The sequence below is a fragment of the Mytilus trossulus genome, chromosome 10 (genome assembly GCF_036588685.1).
Source record: "Mytilus trossulus isolate FHL-02 chromosome 10, PNRI_Mtr1.1.1.hap1, whole genome shotgun sequence".
NCBI lineage: Eukaryota > Metazoa > Mollusca > Bivalvia > Mytilida > Mytilidae > Mytilus > Mytilus trossulus.
This window is the reverse complement of record NC_086382.1, coordinates 28,380,942-28,403,069: the sequence shown is the minus strand read 5'-3', so window position 1 is coordinate 28,403,069 and position 22,128 is coordinate 28,380,942. Positions and strand designations below refer to the sequence as shown.

Genomic DNA, 22,128 nt, shown 5'->3' with positions numbered 1-22,128 from the left:
AGATAAATTGAAAACTTATGCAAATGGTGTTTTTAAAATAAAAGACTTCGTAATTGAGAAGAAAATTGTCGTTTTATTTGTTTCTATAAACTTTGTGTTACTATAGTAAACATTACAGTATCGCCTTCTTTAACAAAGAGCTTCGATTATTTTGTTCTATTTCAAGTGAGACTTCCGCCTGATAAGTTTTATTGAGTAATGCAATTGCTTTAGGAATAACACGTGATGTGCAGTTAGCCAATCAGAATAACGTTTTATAATGAAACATACATCTGATGTAATTATGTTTTTAAATTAATACAAATGATGTAAAGTTTTGTTAAATTTTCACTTTAATATATGTACACATATTTTGATTTGTTTAATATAAATTTCGAGTTAATGAACATGAATTCGTTTACAAGTATAATTCAACATCATGGACACATATTTTTGTGTGTGTAAGTATGGCAACGTTTGACACGCCATAGATGACAAGCCCTTCAAATTAGATTGAATATTTACCTGTTGAATGTGTATTAATGTTGACCTGTACCGGTTAGAAAAAATAAATGTGCTGATAAAAAGTGTTATCATTTCGTCTGTATTTAGTGTTGACACATAAAAGATACCACATATTTACGAAAATCTAGTTACAATAGTTACAATGGCTACAAAACTGACGTATCTTAATGGCAGGGGTAGAGGAGAAATTATCAGGATAATATTGGCCGGAGTAGGTTTAGAGGTATGTTATAGACAATCTTCAAATATCGACATTTGTAAAGGAAACAAAGAAACCCAAGATAGTTATATTATATTTGCTTCATACATACAATACTTATCTTACAAAATATTTTCAGTTAGCGTTCTTATGTACTGAAGATTTGAATTATTTGATTCAATATTTCATCTTTGTATACATACTGTCACGTTATGATATACATTTTTATGTCAGTGGATTTTATCCATGTTATCATTATTGTAGAAATTAAAATTACATTAAAAGTTCAATACTGTCTCATTTAAAATCCAAAGTAGTAACAGTCATGTAGCATTTACAAAATTTATAAACTGCAGTCTCAACTATACAATGGCATAATCTTACATCTCTTACGAACACGTGGTACACTTCTCTCGTATACAAAAGCGTAACTCCCCTCTCTACAGCTATTTCTCTCTTGTATACCCATCGTTATGCACTAGTAGGTTACAAGAGCGCAATTATTCGTAATGCATTTAACATAGGGTACCACTAGAGTTCAGTAAAAAAAATTCGAAGACTACACAAAAATAAAAAATCTTGATTTATTTGCCACAAAGTCCTCTTTTTCTATTAAATGCAATGGAACTGTAAAAAAATAATGCTTTGCATCACGTTTCCCCTTGGAATATGTACAAAATGGCCTATCTCTTTTCTTCATTATATCTGTAGTTTTGATACAGTTGAAGTTTGAAAAGTTCGTACAAAAATGGCTACAGAAGGGTACATAAACCTTAAACGAACAATTTATATATTAAATATGAAAGAGAACAAAAATTTGCATCGCCCTTTCCTTTCCCGCACCTCTTTTCCCTTTTCTCGATTACTGTGAATAATCAATTGAATGATAACACACATATACCTTTATATACGTCAACGTATCAGATACGGATACGATACGTCATTAAATGTCCCACTTCTAGTAGCCCGGTTACAAAAAAATGCTTATATGACTCAATACAGTACTTCAAGCACTATGGAGTCACTTATACTTGGTTGCAAGAGAGACACGATATCATAAATGACGTGCATCTTCCATCTCATTCTCAATCTCTGTTTGAATAGACAAATATGTCTCAATGGGGAGGGGGAACGATTTCAAACCAATTGTTTGTTTTAATAGTCAGTGGAAATAATAGTTCATACTTCAGCATGTCAACCTGCTAGAGCTAAAAGCAGTGCTTAATATTCTGAAAGATTCTAGTTCTCAATTAAGAAAGTTTTGATGAGATACTAACAGTTAGCTATTGCAATTTTTAACAAGCAATGGAACAACCCTTAAGAGAATCTGTGTTCTACACCGGGAGCGGGGATATGCATCAGTCACATGATTCAGGTTTATGCATCTCACATAACGTAGACTGATTTTATCAGGAGAATATACAATTAACTTCAAAGATTCGGTTTTGAGGGACGTGGGTGTCATAGTATAGAAAAAGAAGTTGGCGGTATTTTGTTACCCGATTCAGATCATCATGGTATTTCATGCGATGCTCTCTCGATCATGTGGGGGGAAACATGTTCCTGTATGCCTTTCTCCCACCCAATACATGTAACTTTTCATTGACATTCTTTCTTTTTTTTGCTACTTATATTTTCAGTACACAGAGGAATATCTTACTACCAAAGAACAGTGGGAGGAGTTGAAAAAGAGTAAGTTTTAGTATTCACTTAGTTTTGAAGCTTAATTTATTTATTTAATGAACCGGAACATAAAGTTTCCTTTTAACCCTCTAATATATTAGGAACCTCGTGAGTGATTGTAGTTTCTTAGTTATATCTTTGTATTATTTTTGTTTGTTTGTTGTTCATGGCAGAAATTTTACATTATCAATAACTGTCTTCGCTCATTAAGGATGTATTCTTCTGACGTTTCAGTCTCGTTGAAATCTCGTTCTGGAATCAATTCCAAAACATGTGTTACAAATTGCTAATAGCAATGGATTTATAAAATGTTCTAATCAAACTTAAACCTGTGAAAAAAATATGTAATTACAATGAGTAGTTTTTGAGTAGTCAATTTTTCATATTTTATTATGAATCAAGTCGGTCTGTTTAGCCAAAACGTTGAGAAAACTGTACAAGAAATGATTTTTAGCAGAAACATGGAGATCTCATATAACTATTTTTCATTTCAAGTTTCTTAGATATGTATGTTTTTCAATCATTTCAAATTTAATGAAATAATTATGTTTTAACAATTATTTTCAAGAAAAGATCGTGATTCACAAGGCTTGTCCCTCTTGTCAAAAGGTTTTTTTTAACTAAAAAGTATAATCACAAAAATAATGAGCTCCGAGGAATATTCAAAACGAAAAGTCCCTCATCAAATGACAAAATCAAACGCTCAAACACATCATAAGAATGGATAACAACTGTCATATTCCTGACTTGGTAACGGCATTTTCTAATGTTGAAAAAGGTGGATTAAACCTGGTTTTATAGCTAGATAAATTTCTCATTTTTGACAGTCGAATACAATTCCAATATACAACGATGTGTGCATTAAACAAACAGACATAATAGGTAGAAATTGTCAAAATAGGGTATAGCAGTCAACACTATGGATCATTATGCTATAACCTTAGTCACCATGATCACTAAAATGACGGACATTCTATAAACATGTTTTAATGAGGTGCTTAACGAATTACAGGTGGTAAATTACTATACAATCAATTTCCTTTACTGGAGATAGATGGTTTGGAATTGATACAGACTGGAGCTATTGCTAGATACCTAGCCAGGAAATACAACATGTATGGTTCAACCGATCAGGAGGCTGTCAAGTAAGTTAAAACTGCTAAGAAGTTGTTATGGAGTCCGCGAGAAACACGAATGGCCATGCATTGACGATGAATGCACTTTGCATATCCTTAGTGAAATTTGTTTAACCCTACAACATGTTTACGTTGTCTGGATCGGTCTTGAATGTTCAGATAGGGATTAATTTCTCAGAAGTCTATCATAAATACATGTACGCATTATTAGTATTGTTTAGTATAAAATAACTCAAATACCGAACTTCTATGTACATTCAAAACGGAAAGTCCTTTATCAAATGGCAAAATCAAAAGCTCTAACACATTAAATGCGTGCGTGCATGGAACACAACTGTCAACAACGTTGTGTTTCTTTTGTGTCGTTTTGTTTCTTTTGTGTCGTTTGTTTCCTCTTATATTTGAGTGTGAATTCACTTTATTATAAGACGTGTCACGGTACTTAGCTATCCCAAATTCATGTATTTAGTTTTGATGCTATATTTGTTATTCTCGTCGGATTTTGTCTGATGCTTAGTTTGTTCCTGTGTGTGTTACATTTTAATAATGTGTCGTCATTCTCTTATATTTAATGCGTTTCCTCGTTTTTGGTTTGTGGCCAAGATTTGTTTTTTTCTATCGATTTATAAGTTTTGAACATCGGTATACTACTGTTGCCTTTATTCATATTCCGAATTGTACTTTATGTGTTTTAATACGTTGTTTGTTTTAGAGTAGACATGTACTATGCGTGCATGAAACACAACTGTCCTATTCCGAATTGTACTTAATGTGTTTAATACGTTGTTTGTTTTAGAGTAGACATGTACTATGAAGGATCTAGAGACTTCTATTCAGTTTTTATATATATGGTCTTCACGGATGAAAACGAATTACTGAAAAAAGCTAAAGAGGTTACGGTACCAAAATATTTTCCTGTATATGAAAAGGTATTCTCATTTCCAATTAATTATATTCATGATATAATAAATCGTCATATTTATCAGTGTTTGAAAAAGAAACTGCAAAACAAAAATTTCAAGTTGTCCAGGAGAGGATGTATCAATTAATTGAGTTTTACATTGCATTTTATTGTTATGTATAATTGAATATTACATGTTAATACGGTTTTTAGTTCTAAAGGGTGCACAATGATTTATCCATTCAATTGTTAAAAGAAAAGATGTGAATCTGACATTAAAATTTGTAAAGTTCGGCATGACATATATCAGTAGGTGATACATTATGTACAGATGATTCATACAAAATCTTCAAAAACTAAAGCAAAGGCAACCACTATAAACATATTGTATGTGATTTCAAGAACTATTTTATGATTTAATTTCCGAGTTAGATGTTTTAAGGTCAATAGATTAAAAGTCTTGCATTCTAATTTGATTCATCATGACACAAAAAAGTAAAAAAAGCCACTGATATTTATCAGATCGCTAATTGCTTTGAGAGTATAAAATGTTTCAGTGTCATACAGTCTAGTGGGTTTATTTTTGGTTTTTTTTTAAATTTTATTAAAAAACATTTTTTTTTTACATTATTGTATGATTTTAGATTTTGAAAACTGGCAACACAAAGTACCTTGTTGGGGATTCTATGAGTATTGCTGATTTAGGACTGCTTGAGTGCCTTTTGGCTGTAGAAGAATTCCTTGGCATGGAATTAATGGATTCATATCCGATACTGAAGGTACTTATTTTGATTAAGTATGCGGTAAAATAGCTCAAATAGCGAAAGATATACAATTAGTCAAATATGCTGATTTACAAGCAGTATTTACAATATTAAGGTCTAATTTGACCTTTTAAAACGTTAAATGAAATATATTCTTTATGACTTTATACTGATTAAACAAGGTAGTGACATATGATGTTTACATTCTAGGAATACTATCAGAAACTGAAAGCATTAGACAGAATATCCACATTTTTAAAAGGACCACACAGGAAAAAGAGGAATACTGAAGAATATGTGGCCACTGTCAAAAAAGTCCTACACTGAAGATTTATATACATACGAAATACATAACCAAGTTGTTGCATGTAATGTCCATGTTTGATCTTAAATAAATTCATTATGATGACTTATTGGTCATAGCCTCAGCGTCGCAGGGGTTTTAAACCCCCTTTTAAAAATGTTTAGACCCGAATCTGCAAATAAAATATATCTCATTGTGTAATATCAAAAGAAAGTTAGTTATTGTATGAGAATGAAAAAAAAAATTAACACATCAGTAACAGAATGATTGGTTCAAGTTTTGGGTATTTCTCAAAAGGTTAAATTATTCTCGACTTTCTTGATTTTTTTTTAATACACCGCTGCCTTTTTATGGATCTCTTCTCTTTTTGAATATATTACAAGAGTGCACAGGCTAAAATGTCTGGGCTGCTTTGCTTATCATGCTTGAATTTCATACCATACACCAAATGATGTCAGCATATTACTTATAGTATCTGACCATATAGTGATTAAAAAACTGATCAATAAACAAAAAAAATGTGTAAGGGTTCCGCGGAACCCAGTGTCTAACCTACTTTTGCTGTAAATCACAGGCTCAACAAAAATTAGGAAAAAAATCAATAAAAATGTTCCTCTTGATACTATCTTTTGATTGTAAGAAGCTTCTGTCCAAGTTTGGTAAAAATCGAGGATAGTTAATGAATCTAATAAATGTTTTGAAAACTTTAACTGCAGACTGTATGATGTATTAACTGGAAGAAAATCTAAGTCCATTCATAAGTAAAATACAGAAAAAATGGAGTTATCTTTTTACAAAATTTACTTCTGGATACTATCTTATGATCATAAATAAGCTTCTGTCCAAGTTTGGTACAAACCAAGGATAGTTTAAGAAAGTTATTAAAATTCTAAAAACTTTAACCACAGAGTGAATGAAATGTTTCCCCGCAGAAAAAACTAAGTCCATTTATAAGTAAAATACGGAAAAAATGGAATTTTATTTTTACAAAATTTTCTTCTGGATACTATCTTATGATCATAAACAAGCTTCTGTCCAAGTTTGGTAGAAATCCAGTATAGTTTAGGAAAGTTATTAAAATTTCAAAAACTTTAACCACAGAGTGAATATTTGTGGACGCCGCCGACGACGACGACGGAAAGTAGGATCGCTTAGTCTCGCTTTTTCGACTAAAGTCGAAGGCTCGACAAAAAAAGGATTTAAAGGTCAGATGAACTCTGCCAGACAACATACACCGAACATAATTGACTTATGACCAATGGACAACGAAAATTAAAAAAAAGTTCAGATTTACCTGCCAGGGATATTTCATCTCACAATTATTCCACATACCAAATACATTGTTGTTTACAGAATATGAGATGCAGACTTAACCACGTGACTTAACCACGGAAACCTAACCTTGATCACTGAATAATATGGTCGAGGGCAGATATGTAGATCTTTCAAAGATTTTTAAAATATACTAAATATATATCTGTCCTATTTCTTATAGTAAGTGAGTATTGCACTTGTTAAAATAGCTGTTAAAAAAAATCAAGCAATCGTTGAACTATGACAATTAGTTCATATGACAGTTGTTTTTCATTCATTTTATGTGATTGAGATTTTGATTTGCCACCTGATAAAAAAGCTACTGTTTTTAACTTTTCATGGAGTACGGTATTTTGTTAATTTAATTGAAGTATAACATGTGTCTAAACCAATGTTGACTTTAAAGGGCAATAACGTCTTCATGGGTCAATTGACAATATTGGTCATGAAACTTATTTGTAGAGCTTACTTTGCTGAACATTATTGTTTTTACAGTTTATCTCTATCTATAATAATATGCAAGATAATAATCAAAAACTGTAACAAGTTTATCCCATGTCAGCTTTGCTCTAAATGCTTTGATTTCAGAGATATAAGCTAGAATCTACATTTTACCCGTATTTTAGCCATGGCGGCAATTTTGGTTGGATGGTCGGGTCATCGCACACAATTTTAGATCTATTCACCAATGATGATTGTGGCCATGTTTATTTAAATTTGGCCTAGTAATTTTAGAGAAGGTTTTTGTAAAAGTTAACGGAAGACGATGGACAACGGAGCCAAGTGATGAGAAAAGCTCACCTGGCCCAATATCTAATAAAAATTGATATGTTAGAAATATTGAATATACATAACTGAGATAGAAACCAAACAACGCTGATCGAGTGGTCAACCACAAAAAAAGTAAAATCACAAAAATACTGTGAACTTCAATAGAGGGAAATTCAAAGTGGAAATCTCTAATCCAATTGCAAAATCAAAAGCTCAAACGAATGTATAAAACTACCATATTCCTGACTTGGTAAAGGCATTTTACTAATTATGTAGAAAATGGTGGATTAAACCTGGTTTTAAAGCTAGCTAACCCTACAATAGACAGTTGTCAATAAAAAAAAATGTTTCACAATTTTCCCTATAATTACGAAAAATAAGTAATTTTTTTACAATTTCTGATTTCTTTATCCTTTCATATAGGTCAGATATCCCTGCAAAACAGGTATATTAAAAATTAATAACAGGAAATTTTATTCATAAATTTTGAAATGAAAAAAACGATTTAAAATTCTAATCATGATAAACAGGGAAATTATCGCTTTCAGTGAAAGTAAGTTGAAAATAAATTCAATTTGCACATTTCGACACATCTGGATTGTTTTTATAGAATCTGCAAGTTTCTGAAAGTACTTATCAATTGGTGTTTCATTAGTTCTTAATGATTCATTACAACTGCATACCAAATACCATTGACTTATCATGATCAGTTCTTCAAACAAACCTAAACACAAACATTAACTTTCAAACTATATAAAAGTTTCAAAGTCAATGAACTATGATGAAGGGTGGGGCTTTATATCTCCACAGAAATAAAACTTGCTTATGCCAATAAATTCCATACAAAATACCATCTACTTAACATTAGTATTTCATCTTATCACAAACTAATACATATAAACTAAGCAAATGTAAAAGTCAAAAAACCATGATTGAGGGGGCTGGCCAAATATTCTTTATGGAAATGAGATGTGCAAATGCTTATACAACTGAACACCACTAATGGTTCCCCTTGAACTGACCTAATCCCAAACTAATTTATGTAAATTAAGAAAACTTTCCTAGTCAATACACCATGACTAAGGGGGCAGGTCCAAAGTATACCTGTCTCCCTTTTTGAATCTGTCAAGGCAAGACAAAAACTAATTGAATATGTGAAGTATGGAAAATAATATTATTTGAAACAAAGGTTTATACTAATCAATTTTGCAGTTTATCTAATTGGTTCTAAATGTATGTCATATTGGAGCCTTTTCAATCTTAACTTAAATTCACATATTCAAAATATTTAAGTTCAATCGCAGATGTTAATACCAATGGTAATCTGTTTCAAAAGAAGCCATAAAAGTGTGATGGCAGTCAATCTTAAAAAAAAGCAGACAATAAAGGCAGGGGCGGATCCAGCCATTTTAAAAGGCGGGTTCCCAACCCAGGACAAAGAGGGGGTTCCAACTATATGTCCCTATTCAAATGCATTGATCGGCCCAAAAAAATTGGGGGGTTCCAACCCCTGTAACCACCCCTCCCCCCTAGGATCCGCCAATGAAAGAAACTATATGAATATGTAATATTTGTTTTAATGGTTTATTGTCTTCTTTGAGATTTTGTACTTTTTTTCTTTGTTTTAAGAACTACTTCTTTTAAGGCTGTCTCTACATCCTCATCGTTTATATTTTCACGATATTGTTTCATCAAGTCATGTTCCTCCCAAGGTTTAGCACTCCTTTCTAGTCGTGTGGCTGCTCTCTTACCCAATACTCTGTTTGATGGTTGAAGCCCTTTAAAATTTTTGATATCCCATTTTTTATCCCATGGTCTTGGACCAAGGGGCACCTGGAAAAAAGAAGCTTCATTAAACCAGTTTTGAATACAGAAATGGTATATGCAAAGCATTGTAAGCATCTAAATAATATTAAAGTCGGTTTTCATGTTGCATATTTTTTTTCAAATATTCATTAGTTTCTTCCTAAGTATTTAGTTTTGATGATAATTAGGATAAATGAATGCCTTCACATCCAGTGGCAAATGGATTGCATATTCAGGACCTGTTCTGAGAATGTACCTTGAGGCAGGCATGCTACGATGAGACAACAGAGGCAGTCTATTTAGTTTTGAGCATAATGTGAAAACCAATACCTTCGATGGAAAGTTCATTTGTATATGACAGAAATCAGGATAGAAATGCTTGAAAACCCTCAAATCTCTTCTCAGCAGAGTACAAATATTTTTTTTTTCCATTCAAGACAATGTTTGGTTTTATATGTATATATTTTGTATGTGTGAGTAGTAATTTATTCCATTGCAGCCATTCATCATTGTTCATACATCAATGACTTCAGTCACTTGCCAGAAGATCCTACATAGAATATTGGTATAATCTACAATGTCTTACTTTAAGAGTGAACAGTTTGATTTATTGCTAAAAGCTGCAGATTATAAGATTTTATGGAATTTTTTTTCATACTGTAATTAAAAGTGTACAACATGATGACATAAGAATATCTAGGTTACTGTAAATTCAGAAATTATTGCGAGGTTTTTATTATTGCGAATAATGTGACTGAGTTGTAAACGCAATAATTAAAACTCGCATTTTGTAAAATTTTAATTGACTTAAGCTTGACTTTTCTCAAAATCGTAGAAATTAAAATCGCATTCAAGTGTAAAATGACAAAATCGCAATAATAAATGCACGCAATAATTTCTGAATTTACAGTAACTATGTTCATCAAAATTTTAACTTGTCGTTCAGAATGTACTTCGGTGAAATTAAAAAAATCAAATCAAGAATTTAAAATTGATACTATAAAGATGGAAGAGCATTAGTTAGGGATAAAAAATAAACATATTGAAAGGTCATGGAGTTCCTTAGCTTGAAAATATGGCAGGAAAAGACTGACTCATCCTTTTACCTTAAATTTGCATTGGTATTACTTGGGTCTAAAATTAAAAGAAAGAAAATCAAGAATCTGATTAAATTTTCGTAAATAAAAAGATAAATGGGTGTTATGGGGCAAAATATTTTACAATGTATCATAGAGAAAAAGACCAAAGAGTCCAAAACATCTGACACAAATTCTAAAACCTCACTCAAGTACATCCTCAAGATGTTACTAGTACTTAAAACAACTAACCTTTATTGTATTTAGTGGAACAGCACTTCCTGTGGGCAGATGAATAGGCTCCATATCAAATTGTATGGTACTGTATTCTGGGGGACAATCTCTCAGGTAAAATAACTCATCGTCTAATCTTTTCTCAAGTTTTAATACTTCTATACTCTGTAGTATTGGACTGTACATGTCATATTTTATTTCTATACCTAAAAAGAAAAGATTTTTTTCTCATCAAAATACTGTGGATTCATTATTATTCAATTGATACCAGTTTTCATGGATTTGTTGGTACAGGTGAACCAAAAATTCAAATGTTCAGCAAATAACATATTTTTGATAGGCTTTGTTTAAGCAAATTAAGAGATTGGCAAAACCCCGAAATAAAATATCTACGAATATGTAAGTTTTCAGTTACCCACGAAAATAGAAACCCATGAAAATAAAGGAATCCTCAGGACTTGTTTTTCCTGAATACAAAGAAGAGGTTTAATGAAATAAAAGTATTCAGTGCATAGGAATTTAGAAAAGGAAGAGGCACATAATTGCTCTTCAAAAAACAGAGTTATCTCCCATGCAAATGTTTTCAAAATCAAATTTATGGTCAGAACCATCAACAATTTCTCCAATGCATTTACAGCAGCATCAACATATTGTATACCTGAATAAACCAGATACCTGTATCAACTGAGCAATTCTTCTGTTATAAATTTAAAGGGATTCTTGTAAGAGATGTTTCACAGTATCTAATAATCAAAGAGCTGAAAGCTCTGAAGAAAAATGACGCCACTGTCTCTAATATTGGGATAGTTTTTATGCAAGTCTTGATTTTCACATACCGTAATTAGTTTAACAATGCAGCATGTCTTGTAAGCATATAATTGATATTCGTATATGTGTGTGTGTGAAGTGAAGGTGCCAACTGGCTGGGTTTTTTTTAAGACAAATGAATAGGTCAAGACTACCTGAATTGTAGAAATAAATACCGTAGAAAGGCTTCTATATTTCTCACTGGTACATAGGCTGAATCCGGGTCCGTTCGCGCCCATTCACGTTTGCGCCAACTCATGTTCGCCCCCTTTCACTTTCACACCCTATATGTTCGCAACTAATCTTAATTGGTTTTGTGTTTAATAACTCTGTAAGCAAGTGTTTTCTTATAAGTATAATTGTTGTCATTGTCTCAAAATAAAGTGAGACAGCATTTTTTTTTTGTGTTGAATAAATCTTAATCATGTTTTGATTAGCGTATTGTTAAAGATAATAATAATCCTTTCTAAATAAAGTGGTATTTTGTCAACGTTTTATTTAGCGTTGAATAACTCTTAATCATGTTTTGGTTAGTGTATTGCTATACTTTGTTTCATTGACCTCTTTCATAATGAAGTGAGATTCTGACTATTTTTTTTTCTGTGTGTTGAATAAATTTTATCATGTTTTGGTTATAAAAGTGGATTGCTATATTTTGGTTCCTATATTTTATTGTTTCGTTGTTTCAGATCAAAGGGCTTAAAAACAATTATCTTTTGTGTTTTTCCTTTAAAATCTTCAATGTTTTACTCATACCAAGCTATAAATACATTCAGTATTTACACCAAAGCAATTTAAAACAACAATCATGATTTTCCAATTATTCAACTTGAATTTGAATTAAAATTGGGCGCAAATGAGTAGAGTGCGAACGGACCTTGGGTGTGAACGTGCGAGGTGCGAAAATGTATTGGGCGCAAACAGACCTGATACCACATAGTCTGAACCCCCTTTTCCCACAAAATATGAAGTAAATTAAAAACAAATTGTTCAGAGAACATTTGAAGTCTTTCCACTAGAAAAGATCAATTTTTATATTGAAATATGAAAAATCAGTTTAAAATGTTAGTTCCTATGGCTTTATGACGTCCTATTAACCTATGACCTTGACCTCAATTTCAAGGTCACAAACCATGGACCTTGAATCTAAATATCCTAGGTCTTTAATATGTTTGGTTAATGAGTACTACCACTTGACGCGTAATTTTAAATGTAAGATGGACAAAAACTCCCTTTTATTGTATGCGCAGCCTTTCAACCAAAATATACAAGTAAGGACATGTTGCAACTAATAATTTATGAAAAATTATTTGTCAAAATGTCATACAGTATTTGAAAAGAAGTGAAAATAAGCCAAAATCAAAATTTATAATATGACCTTGACCTTTGACATTGACCTCATTTTCATTTTTAGTACCAATGACCTCATGAAGACCCTAGGTCTCTATCAGTTATGGTTTACCAGTTGAAAATGCATATCGCTTGAATCAAATGAAAAAGGGGGAATAACTCTCATATGGAGTCCCCATAGAGCTATGGTTCAAACGAATATTCTTATCCTAAATATGTAACTAGCAATTTGGTAAAATAAAATCTTTTACGGTTACGAAGGAGAGGTGGCCACAAGAAAAACAGTGTTTGGGGAGATAACTCTTACAACGTAATGTATTTTGTTATAATTACATTTGATATATGTTTCATTATAATACTTTATTCTGATTGGCTAACTGCACATCACATGTTATTCCTCAAGCAATTGCATCACTCAATAAAACTTTTCATTCATGATAACACGTGGTCCCACAATAAAGTGCACAGATGAATTGAATAAAAAAGTTATAAAATTCGTGTTTTCATTATCCTAGCTAAAAAAAGTAATTATAAGTATTGAATGTTTCTTTTTGTAACCTCATAGGGTTGCAAAAGCGTTGACTGTGTGCACATTTTTAGAATGAAGCGCTTACGCTTACACGCTTCATACAAAAAGTACTTTGGTCAACGCTTTTACACCTCAATGAATTTACAAAAAAAAAGCATTCAATACTTAAATGCAGTTGTAAATTTTTAACGCAAAAAGAGTTAATACTAACTTTCACTTTTTTGGATGTTCATGTACATTTTGTATGTATTTATTTTTTTTCAACTACATGAATTTTTTGGTGTATTTTTAATGATATACAGAGTAGTCCAAATAATTATTACGTCTGGCAAGGCTTTTTAAATTTTATTCTGGGACACCTTCCTATGACCACAAGGCTATGTTAATTTTTTTCTGGGACGCCTTCTTAGGAAGCCTTCCTACTAACGTCTTAGGAAGGCGTCCCAGAAAAAAATAAAATAGCCTTGTCAGACGTCATTATTATTTGGACTAATACATGAGATATTGGATATTTTTATGCATTATTTAACCAGTTGAGTCTTTTACAGGATTGTTTGTTTAATGCTGTTTAAACATTACTGAAAAAAAAACACCTTAAATTTGCTAATTATTTGTCATGAAAGTTTGATTTATTGAAAGGGACTCATAGTTTTCCATTTAATTTTAATAATTGTGTAATGGTTAAAACAATAGCTTCGTTGTTTACTTTTATACACAACAACATATTCACTTTGGTTTCGTTGTTTACCTAATATTCACTATGTACTTGGTAACAGTTTTTAATTAATTGAATAGAAAATATTATAATAAATATTATTGGAAGCCGAATTACCGTCAAATAGGTGCCGATTTGACTAGATGCCAATTTAACCAGGTGCCGACTTGACTTGTACGTTTCAATTCCTCTGCGATCGTTTGCGGTATTTTCTTGAGAAAACCTATTTTCCATCATCAAAGAGAAGAAGAAACTGCTTGAAATGATTCCCGAATGCTTCGTGATTGTTAAAATAAGTTTAATTCACTCAAAAAACAATTTTAAAACTTGCAATGTTTAAACAGGAAGTTTCAAAAGCACGTGTAAAAGAAGAAATTAACCGGTGAGAGTGGAAATCCGTACATAACATATATCACTATAGTACGACTTTTAAAGCAAAACAGTTTCATCCTTTTGTAAAACAGTCTTTAATATACCTATCACATTAAGGTTTGGAGGGTTTTAAGCTTATTCAAACCATATAAGTCGGTATGAAACACCAAAACGGAATGATAATAACCGATTACGTTTTGTAGTTTACAAAATTCTGGACTAGTTCCTGTCAAACTACAACACTTTGTTCGACTGTAGTGGAATACAAACAGAAACCAGTTAGTTTGTAAACTGGTTCCTGGCTGATTACTACACAATGCTCATGCATAATGATAACACAATGCAAGCACATTCCAGTTTGTATTGAAATTAGTAAATACGAAACCAAGCGCGGTAGGCAGAGAAATCAGGTCGGCAGTTATGGAACAATGACTGCGTCATTTTCCAAAAAAAAGTGTGAAATAATCATGGAAGAGAGCACACACAACCATTTGGTTTCAATATGAATTGAAACTTTTTAAAAAGGATAAACATTGATGTCAACCAAAATGTAAAATTTTGGTAAATGGGGAATGTGTCGAAGAGATACAACCCGACCAAAGAGTAGAAAACAGCTGAAGGCCACCAACAGGTCTTCAATATAGTCAGAAAATCTCACACCTGGAGGTGTGCTTCAGCTGGCCCCTAAACAAAAATGTGTCATACTAAATTCCAAAATGAACAATGATTAATAATCAAAAATGTTTAAAAAATATATGATTCTGAAAATATTAAAACCATAATTTTGACAACTTAATGTTGCTATTCATTTAGAGGTCAACTGCTGATGAAACATGGACATAAGTTTTTTTCTTACCATTTCCATCGATATGGTTTCTCAGGATGAAGTTTGTTCTTAATCCATCATTTACTCTACTTATACAAAGGCCTACAAATCTTGTGTTTTTGCTTGGTGCATATGTATCTGCTACATTAACTGCTAGAATACTACCTAAAATATAAATAAAAACAAATTTATTTTCAATCACATATACTGTAAACCAACTTATTTTCACAGATCTTTTGTTTTGCATTTAGCCCTTACTAGCTCATTTCCTGACAATTTAATTTTGCTACTTTCATATGTATTTGATGTTGTTAAATAGGTAATGATCAAGTTTCACATATTCAGGATGATTTCTTTCAGGTTTTTTTTTTCTGCTCAGATTTTTTTTTATCAGATAGATTTTATCATGAAGACTAAAAAACATCTGATGCTTCAATTTCTCTTTGCAGAAAAAAAAAGAAAATGCTTACCTACCTACCACTGTCTCTACCTTTTGGTAGGGTTTGGTCAAACTAACCAATCCCCTGACCTGGGACAGTGACAAAGCCCATCAATATACTAACAGAACAAAAACCATATTTGATTTTCTGTTAAGGAAGCTGGTTTGTCCTTTGGAATCCTCTGGTTTTATCCATTTGAATGCCTTGAAAAAATTTGCCCAATAACCCCCTTTTTTTTTTGTAAATCTTTTACATGTATAATGATAAGCCATCTGTAAAAGTCTTATCAAATTTTAATTACTTTTCAACAGATTTTGAGACCTTCAACTTGTCAATGATAAAGCTATGAAAAGTCAAGAGAGAATATTTTCCCGCCAAAATTTCAATGGCTAATATCTCGAAAACAAGCATGGTGACCTATATATATTTTTTGCTCTTTGGATTCCTTTATTAATCCCCATTCAATATAAACTAGTGCTTTGGAAAGTTAATTACTTTGAAACTAAGAAGCCAACTCCCTTAAATACTAGATCATCAAAAAACGTATTAGATTTTCTGTTCAAATGCAAAATATACATACCAACATAGAATTCAGGAACTTCTATCATTGTCCTTCTACAAAACATGTCTTGTCTCTCTAATTTCTCTCTTATTCTATCTCTATGACGATAATTTGTTGGTGGTAAAAATTCTGGATACAGATATCTACAAAAAAGTAATCATTATGTGTACCTTGTCTGATACATGTACTATCCACATTACACAAACAATTTAACTGTATAGTATCAAGGTACCTGGCAAAATTTATAGATCATCGTTGATCATCTCAATGAGATAGATTTTCTTGCTTGAGCTGGTTCAACAATAATTCTGAATTTACAGTATCCAGATGTTCTATATAATTATATAGATATAGGAAGATGTGGAATGAGTGCCAATGAGACAAATCTCAATCTAAGTCACAATTTATAAAAGTAAACCAATATTATATGTTATTCAGGTCTCAGACAGGGTATATACTGTGACATTCCCGGCTTAGAGTTTATATTCCCTGAGCCGAAGGCGAAGGGGATATAAGACCTAAGCCGGAAATGTCACAGTATATACCCTGTCTGAGACCTGAATTACACATATATTACGGATTACCCCTGACTTTATGTTATTTTCCAGTGCAAGTATTTGTTGACAACACATATATGTTGAACAATCCAACCTGATATGTTCGGCATACGTGAAGGATGTTCTAATTTGCTGTGAACATAATTTTATCGTGTATGTAATAATTTATAATAACACTTTTAGCATTAAATTTAAGTATTAAAAGTGTAAATTGCGTGATTTTGTATCAAAAATGTATTATTGACTGACGCACATCATTATTTTCCCTCTGTGAGCCTCTGACAGTCCCATAGCTTTTGACAACGTCACATAGTAACCAGTGTTATGATGACGTTTTTGAGGTTCCAATTGGGGATAAAAACGTCGTACTAGTATATACCCCGGCAGTTTCCCGAATATATACTGAAATCTCTGTGTTGTTATCCAATCACAAACCTCGACACATTTGTAATCCGTAATATAGGTCAATGTACAGTCTTCAGCACAGAGCCTTGGTCATTCAATATTTACACAAAACAATTTTATAATTTCAGATGGGGAATGTTGGCATACAGGGTTAAAAGATCAAAATCAATTTCAGAAATAGACCCGAGATTTAAAATGGTCCAGAAGTTCTGTAGAATTTCTAAGAATCTACAAATGGTAAATACCACTACTCGATTAAAACAATTTTGTTGTTCGTCTTTCAAAGTATTTTCTAATTTATAATAGAACTATAACATAATGACATATAATAGAAGAATAACATAATGACGGGATCTTTTTAAGTAAAGTCCCATATACAAAACACACCAGCAAAAATGACAGATAATACAAACACATTGACGGCATGAATAAGTACAGAGCCGCATCAAATTGATATCACAGAAAACAATCCAATCAGTAAAAGTAATATTAATAAATAATAATAGAACAAAGACAGATATCTACAAAAAAGTAATCATTATGTGTACCTTGTCTGATACATGTACTACCCACATTACACAAACAATTTAACTGTATAGTATCAAGGTACCTCGCAAAATTTATAGATCATGGTTGATCATCTCAATGAGATTGATTTTCTTGCTTGAGCTGGTTCAACAATAATTCTGAATTAACAGTATCCATATGTTCTATATAATTATATAGATATAGGAAGATGTGGAATGAGTGCCAATGAGACGAATATCCATTTAAGTCACAATTTATAAAAGTAAACCATTATAGGTCAATGTACATTCTTCAGCACAGAGCCTTGGCTCACACGGAACAGCACGCTATAAAGACTTAACTTACATGTATATCAAGGATTTTCCCCCAAGTGAATTGAGTGGTTATATATATCCATTATCAATTAATAAACATTCAATTTTTTAAAAAGAAGACAAAAAAGTCAGCATGTCTCATAGTTCAACATGTGGTAAGGGTATATAAAATTGAAATTCCAAAGTATACTATCAAAAGACCATGATACTTTCAGTAAGAATTATCTTTAATTAATTTGCTATGGAAAAAAAAAACATGATAGAGACAAAGAAAACTAGCTAAATTAAATCCTTTAGTACTTGTAATCTCTAGGAACCATAATAGTTTCTTGTTCAATGTCATCTTCTTTCTCAGGTTGTTGGGACAACTGTGATTTTCTATGTTTATCTAAAAGCCAGTTTAACACTGTAGCTTGTCTTGCAGGCACAAATGACAATGGAACATTTCCTGAAAGAAAAGATAATACAAGTAATGCCTCACATATGTTTATTAGAACTTAATAATGAAAGACATGCATGTCCAAGTTTTTAAATCTTGGTGAAAAAATTATGATCCATATATATATATATATATTATATGTATACATGTACATGCATCTATGTATTACTACATTTGTATGCAAATAGAACTTAAAAGACTTAAAATGGTTGATGTAAGAGACAACTTTAAAATGTAATAAAAATAATAACTTGAGGATTCAAGAAAGTGTTCCTAAATATATTTTATACCAATAATGATGTCTATTTCAATTTTTATGATAATTTGAAAAGTTGCATATTTTTTTGTGTTTTTTGGGGGGTAAAGCACCTAATATACATAATTTTTGTATATTGAATCAGGTATTTTAATTTCGGTTAAAACTGATTATTTCAAAATTATTATTATTATTTTTTCTGATTCACTGTTTCAGCTTCATTTATATTGAAGATTATGAACAGTTGCATGGCTTGCACAGAGTATGTGATAATTATCATTGTACAAAAATCCATTTTTCAAATTTGTAGATGACTTGAATGGTGACATTTACATTTAAGACAAACAAGTTATTAAAAAATATGTTCATTGGTGTTCATAGAAGTAATTTGTGTTGTGTAGAAAAGTTGGTGTCAAATGTTCTTTAAAAGTTTAAATTGTTTCCCATGCTATTAACTACTTGTGGTTGAATTATTGTTTTCGAGAAAAATTACCATTTGTAATTGTCTTTTGAGGTGGATATTTGTCTGAAATGATTGGGTATGTAATTTCATTGTTCTAGTATCTGTTGGTATAAAGAATAGCGATGGAATTGCAATAAGTCCTTGAACAACTTTGTAGAACATAATTAGTCTGGATTTGAGGAGGCCATTTTTAATTAAAAAAAAGTGTTCATTGGTGTTCATATAAGTTATTTGTGTTGTGGAGAAAAGTTAATGTTAAATGTTCTCTAAAAGTTTAAATCGTTTCCCGTGCTATTAATTACTTGTGGTTGAATTATTGGTTTGGGGGGAAATTACCATTTGTAACTGACTTTTGAGGTGGATATTTGTCTGAAATGATTGGGCATGTAATTTTCTTTTGAGGTGGATATTTGTCTGAAATGATTGGGCATGTAATTTTCTTTTGAGGTGGATATTTGTCTAAAAAGATTGTGTATTTAATTTTCTTTTGAGGTGGATAAGTGTCTGAGATGATTGTGTATGTAATTTTCTTTTGAGGTGGATATTTGTCTGAAATGATTGGGTATGTAATTTTCTTTTGAGGTGGATATTTGTCTGAAATGATTGGGTATGTAATTTTCTTTTGAGGTGGATATTTGTCTGAAATGATTGGGTATGTAATTTTCTTTTGAGGTGGATATTTGTCTGAAATGAATGGGTATGTAATTTTCTTTTGAGGTGGAAATTTGTCTGAAATGATTGGGTATGTAATTTTCTAACTCTAGTATCTGTTGGTATAAAGAAAAGCGATGGAATTGCAATAAGTCCATGGACAACTTTGTAGAACATAATTAGTCTGGATTTGAGGAGGCGCTCAGCAAGTGAGATCCATAGCAGATTGTTTTTTTATGGAGGTAATACTTCTGGTGTTGTAGTAGCTGTTACATACATTACAGGCCTCACACCTCTGTACCATTACTAGCTCTGTTTTAGTAGCTGTTACATACATTACAGGCCTCACACCTCTGTAACATTACTAGCTCTGTTTTAGTAGCTGTTACATACATTACAGGCCTCACACCTCTGTAACATTACTAGCTCTGTTTTAGTAGCTGTTACATACATTACAGGCCTCACACCTCTGTACCATTACTAGCTCTGTTTTAGTAGCTGTTACATACATTACAGGCCTCACACCTCTGTACCATTACTAGCTCTGTTTTAGTAGCTGTTACATACATTACAGGCCTCACACCTCTGTACCATTACTAGCTTATTTTGTATTCTGTTGTGTGTGGATCCCATTAACGACAGGCATATTCAAGTTTGTCTCACTATGGATTGGTACATGTATGCACAGGATTAGAAAAAGGTGCTAGATACTTTTAGATTTCTCTTAAGGAAGCCAAGATATATGTTTTTATTTGATATGGTGTTGTCATACTGAGTCTTCCTTTTTAAAGATTAAACCCAGATAGTTTGTTTATGTTACTGGTGCTAAAGTATGGTTATGCAGGATGTAATTGTGTTTGAATGTTTGAATGTTGTTTTTTTCTGTGTGATGGTTAAAACTGTGCATTTTCAAGGATGGAAGGCCATGAGCAAACCAGCAGCAGCTGCATTAAGGTCTGCTTGCAGTTTAGTACAATCTTGTTGTTATTTTATTTCATGGGATATAATGCTACCATCTGATAGCTAAGAGTCGTAATTTGCTGTGATGGAGGTATTCTGGAAAATTGTTTATACATACATAAATAAATTTGGTGTATTTACTGTCTTCTGATTGGTTAAAAGTATCACTTTTATTTTCAATGTTGTCAATTTTTAGGGTGACACACCCACTCTGATGTTGTACATATTCATATTTTTGATAAAAAAAAATATTTATAATGAATGGCAATAATTTATTTGGAATTTATTGAACCATAAAATTAATTTTTGACTCTTCATAATTTTACATAATCCGTAATGTGAAGAGTCAAAAATTTATTTTATGGTTCAATATAAATTCAAAATAAATAATAGCCATTCATTAAATATCAAAAAGTGTACAGGTCAAAAGACAGTAGAAGAAGTTGTCTTGAATGCCATAGTATTTTAGAAGTTGGTAGAGTAATCATTTGAGGGGTACATTTTACTTTATCTTTAAAGATTGCAAAAATTTATGAAAAATTGACTTTTAAAAACATGTTAAAGGGCAATAACTCTGAATGGGGTCCAATTGACATTTTTGTTCATGTATGACTTATTTGTAGATCTTACTTTACTTAACTATTTTGCTGTATCTCCATCTATTATAATTAATATTCAAGATAATAACCAAAAACTTTTAGTGTGAACATTTCTAGGCAGATAGATCTATATCTTGACCTGATGAACATTTTGAACCCTGGTCAGATTTGCACTAAATGCATTCCTTTCAACAATATAAACCAAAAAAATCGGTCACCAGATAACTTCTTTTTAACTACAAAAAGGATGTTTTAGGTCAAGTTTTATAGTTATTTGGCCTAGTAGTTTCAGAGGAGATTTTACTTTTTAGTAAATGTTAAAGGACAACGTCGGACGCCAAGTGATAAAATAACTCGAATGCTTATTCAACAAATGATTCTATAGCAGACAAAAATTCTCTGGGGGACCTTCAGAAGTTTAGTGTTTACGAATAGTGAACAATTTTGCATTCCCATTGTTGTTTTTCAATCGTTAACAATTGGATAGCTAAAAAACGCAGCAATAAAAAAAGGCAATGTTCTGAGGTGTTTACCACTGTTGCATTTCTGTAAAAGACATCTACAAATATGTTTTTGGATTATATTCATGTTGCTTGAGTTTTTATGGACTCAACGTTAAACAGACGCTTGAAATTTTCGATCTAGCTAAAACATCACCGTCCA

At 31.7% G+C, this 22,128-nt stretch overlaps 2 protein-coding genes across 2 annotated transcripts; one reads left to right on the top strand and one right to left on the bottom strand.

Annotated features, from left to right (window-relative positions):
• Positions 1 to 515: 515 nt before the first annotated feature.
• Positions 516 to 5,597, top strand: LOC134687163 (glutathione S-transferase A4-like). The gene is made up of 6 exons (XM_063547210.1): positions 516 to 727; positions 2,344 to 2,395; positions 3,399 to 3,531; positions 4,319 to 4,451; positions 5,068 to 5,202; positions 5,398 to 5,597. The coding sequence occupies exons 1-6, from the start codon at positions 647 to 649 to the stop codon at positions 5,512 to 5,514; spliced, it is 651 nt and encodes a 216-aa protein (XP_063403280.1). The 5' UTR covers positions 516 to 646; the 3' UTR covers positions 5,515 to 5,597.
• A 3,539-nt stretch (positions 5,598 to 9,136) lies between these two features.
• LOC134687161 (large ribosomal subunit protein bL19m-like) lies at positions 9,137 to 22,128 on the bottom strand. Its single transcript, XM_063547206.1, has 6 exons — positions 21,999 to 22,128; positions 18,398 to 18,545; positions 16,312 to 16,436; positions 15,322 to 15,456; positions 10,711 to 10,898; positions 9,137 to 9,409 (listed from the first exon to the last, which is right to left on the bottom strand). Exons 1-6 carry the CDS (start codon positions 22,051 to 22,053, stop codon positions 9,161 to 9,163), a joined length of 900 nt encoding a protein of 299 aa, XP_063403276.1. The 5' UTR covers positions 22,054 to 22,128; the 3' UTR covers positions 9,137 to 9,160.